This window comes from Orycteropus afer, unplaced genomic scaffold (genome assembly GCF_000298275.1).
Source record: "Orycteropus afer afer isolate SDZICR_OR568_19922 unplaced genomic scaffold, OryAfe1.0 scaffold00119, whole genome shotgun sequence".
Lineage (NCBI taxonomy): Eukaryota > Metazoa > Chordata > Mammalia > Tubulidentata > Orycteropodidae > Orycteropus > Orycteropus afer.
Genome location: NW_006921706.1, coordinates 1,405,523 through 1,409,501, shown reverse-complemented (window position 1 = coordinate 1,409,501; position 3,979 = coordinate 1,405,523). Strand labels below are relative to the sequence as shown.

The 3,979-nt window shown below is 36.4% G+C and overlaps 1 protein-coding gene across 1 annotated transcript in view; it reads right to left on the bottom strand.

The window, feature by feature from the left end:
• The window catches only part of VWDE (von Willebrand factor D and EGF domains), a 102,194-nt gene that overhangs the window by 52,601 nt on the left and 45,614 nt on the right, over positions 1–3,979 (bottom strand). The window contains 1 exon segment of the mRNA XM_007944089.1: positions 3,375–3,444. Coding sequence (XP_007942280.1) covers positions 3,375–3,444 — 70 coding nt within the window.

Below are 3,979 nucleotides of genomic sequence, written 5' to 3'. Positions count from 1 at the left end.
CCCAGTCCTATTTTGAGTCCTGTTTTCCCTACCATCTAGAAGTTCTGTAAGAACACAATTTTTTCCCTCTTTTTGGTTTGTAGTTGTCCTCATTTGTCAATTGATGTCTCTGGTTCCCTGTTTACAATCTTGTAGGCTTCTTTACTTTGGATACTTCCATAGCTGGGTTGTTTTCTGGGTTATGTCACCATGTGTATTAATGGTCAGTTGTTTGCTATTGTTGTTTCTCTGTACAAAGGACTCTCTTTAGCATCTCTTGTAAGGTTGGTCTGGTTTTAACAAATTCCCTTAATTTCTGCTTATCTGGAAATGTCCTAATTTCACCATTGTATTTGATAGACAATTTTGCTGGGTACATAATTCTTGGTTGGAAATTTTTCTCTTTCAGGGTTTTATATATACCATCCCATTGTCTTCTCATCTCCATGGTTTCTGCCAAGAAATCTAAGCTTGGTCTTATTGGTTGCCCCTTGTAAGTAACTTTTCATTTTTCCTGTGCTGCTTTCAGTATTCTTTCTTTGTCTTTGGCTTTGGTGAGTTTGATGATTATATGTCTTGGTGATTTTCTTTTGGGGTTCGTTGGACTTCTTAAATGGATATATTCTCATCTTTCATCATACCAGAAAAATTCTCTTCCAACAAATCTTTGACAATTTTTTCTGTGGTTTTATTTGTCTTTTCCTGTTCTGGAATTCCAATTACATGTAGGTTATTCCTTTTGATGGTATCCCACATGAACCTTAGGGTTTCTTCATTTTGTTTTGATCTTTTTTCTGATTGATCTCTTTCCATAGAAGTATTGATGTATTTGCCTTCAATCTCACTAATTCTGTCTTCCATTGATTCAATTCTACTCCTTTGCCCATATAATGTCTTATGTATTTCTGAAAATTTAGTATGAATCTTCTGGATTTCTATTGATAGATTTTGTATCATTTCCAATTTTTCATTTATTTTGTCATTTTGTTCTTGCATTGTCTTTCAAAACTGTTATAGGATTTTCTCTGTGTTTTCTTCAATTTTGTCAGTGTTTTCCTTGATCTGTCTCTCAATTTGTTGAAGATACCTAAATTTAATTCTTTTGAATTCCTTTTCAGGGAGTTCCAATGCTGTATCTTCCTCAGGGATCTGTTTTGGGTCTGACCAGGGTCCTGGTCCCTTGTTTCTCCTGGTATATCTTGCTTCTTTGTGTTCACTGCAATGCTCTATTGTCTCCAAGACATTTTTGTGTTTCTATTTAATTGGTTATGGTATGTGGGAGTGACTTGCCCATGATTTTCATTTTCTTTGTTTTGTTTGTATGTTATCTACATAAGCAAGGTACTGTGCTGTACTCCTCTATTTGCTAGTTGGCAGCACTTATACACTCACCACCTGTCTCCTTTCCCATTGTCAGCCTCCCATATGTCCCTGCTGTCCTTGGCAAATGGAGCCTATTCTTAAGTCCTGTTTTTGTTCAGGTTTTCCCACTAGTTGGTGCATCATCCACTTCTGTATACTTCCTTTCAAAGCTTAGGGCTCCAGGATTATCTTCTGTATCTGTCAGTTGGTTTCTCTTTTCTTTGTTGAAGAGGGTCTGTGTAGCTTTTCTGCCTATTCCTCCATCTACCAAAAGTCCCCACACGAAAACATAAGTTATTTTTTATATAATAATTTTGAAAGATAATTTTTTCAACAATTCATCTTTTGCTAAATGAGTTTGTGGTAATAACTCAAACACTGGAATTTTTAAATAAGACAAAATAAAATCAAACCTATGACTATGAACAATGCACAGAAGAATAGATGGAGTTGCTTCATTGCTCCAAGTTTAGAACCAATTTGGTTCCCCAACACATGTTAGGGAAGTCTCATATGAGCCTGCTTTAGTAGTCTGGTTCTATGGTGGGCAGTGAAGAAAGGAAAAGACAGATTCTTCTATTCTCCTATTTGTTTTACTAATCTTTACTGACTCACACCACAAGAGTCTATTTACTCTTAGGGATTAATACTCACCAACTCAATTAAAAATCTAAGCATTTGTGGATTAGAAATCAATTTATTGTTGTCACCTGAAATATCTCAATTCTCAGCTTATTTCCTAGCCTCTATTTTCCACAGCTGGGTTTACTGAGTACTGCATGCTAAGACAGATCCTATCCCAGTTCACAGGTCAATCCTAATTTGAGGCAGGAAGTTTTTATGTAGTCTTGGGTCTTGGCTAGCCCTCAAAATAGCTGTCTTAGAACTGAATATTCCTTCTTAGCCAAAAAGAAATAAGTACCTGAGGATTGACTACTGGCCCTGGCATTGTTTGCTAACCAAGTGCTTACAAACATAGATTCCCTGTGCTCCCAGTGTCTGAGTTCTCCACATCCCCTTTTGTGGTTACACTAGTCTGACAATGTAGTCCCTCATCCTTCTATGGTTACACTATTCTGATAACGTAGTCTACTTTTCTCACTCCTTTCCCTGGTCCCTATTTTGTAGACATGGACTTGATCCAGGAACAAGCTTTATTCAATTCCTAAGTCATAGTTTTGCTATCTATCAAATATCCCATCTTGTCCTTGGAGTAGGGATAAACCAAAAAAAAAAAAAAAAAAAAAACCCACTGACATCGAGTTGATTCTGACTCATAGCAACCCCCATTGGGTTTCTAAGGCTGTATATCTTCACAGATGTAGATAGCCTCATCATCCTTCCACAGAGCAGATTGTGGGTTTGAACCGCCAACCTTTTGTTTAACAGCCAAATGCCTTACCCACTACACCACCAGAGCTCCTTTGGACTAGGGATGAGGCAGGACAAACTCTAGTCAAATGGCTGAGAATTCCCAGAACACAGTGCTTCCCTGTCTAGCCCTCTTGGTACTGGTTTACTCCTCCTACCACTTCTGGATTCCCTATTACCACTGCTCATCTGCTAGAACAGCTCGTCAGTTCTCAAGATCCCTGGTGTTTGTTTAGTTAGATTAATCTCTGTTGTCCTTATAGCCCAACACTCAGTGTCATTTCTATCCTAGTAATGGGCTCTAGTACATGGCTTGGTATTTGTCTTCCTGAATATGCAATAACTAAATATTAATACTCTAACTTTTAGTTACAAGATAGAATAAATTATAGGAAGAAAGCTTATATACAGTTCCAATGTAAGATATTTCTGAAATAATCCAAGAATATTTCAACTTTAGTTTAGTAACAAGAGCAGACAGATTTTGTGCACCTTAGGGTTATCTGGATTATTCTTCAAAAATAGACTCTTGGGTCTCAACATTTTGATTCAGTCTACAATGAAGTTCAGCAAGCAACATCATAGATCACACAATTTTTTGCGGAAAGAAAGCAACGAAGGAAAAATATTTCTGACCCATCCCATTGCTACCTACCTTAATGCCTGCAAAAAATTCTTGGCTTTCACTTTGTACATGTGGTTTCTTCAACAAAAAGATGGGAGCACTATAGATTATCTATAAATATAGATAACAACTCACTTAGCAAAAAGGTAATGGAGGAAATGTATGTAAATTATCTTTAAATACTTACTTTCAATTCTGGTGGATGAGATAATAGAACATAATAAATAATTTTTAAAACTTGCTTGAAAATTGACAGAAAAATCCATCATTATAAAGTATTACTTATTCAAACCTCAAACTGAAGTTTAGTAGGTTTTGCATTTAAAATGCATTTAGAAAGAGATAATAAGTAGCATCATCACTGAAAAAAAAATTTAAAACATTTTTCTAGAATAAAAGCACATCATTTTAAAACCATAAAGACACAATTTTAAGGATTCATCAATACTAATTAGCAAACTGCTCAAAATTCATGTATAATTACTAACATTCTGACTCACCCAAGCATCACTATTGTTGTTGTTGTTGTTAAGTGCCATCGAGTCGTTTCTGACTCATAGCGACCCCATGCACAGCAGAACGAAACACTGCCCGATCCCACGCCAGCCCCACAATCCCTGCTATACTTGAGCCCATCATCAC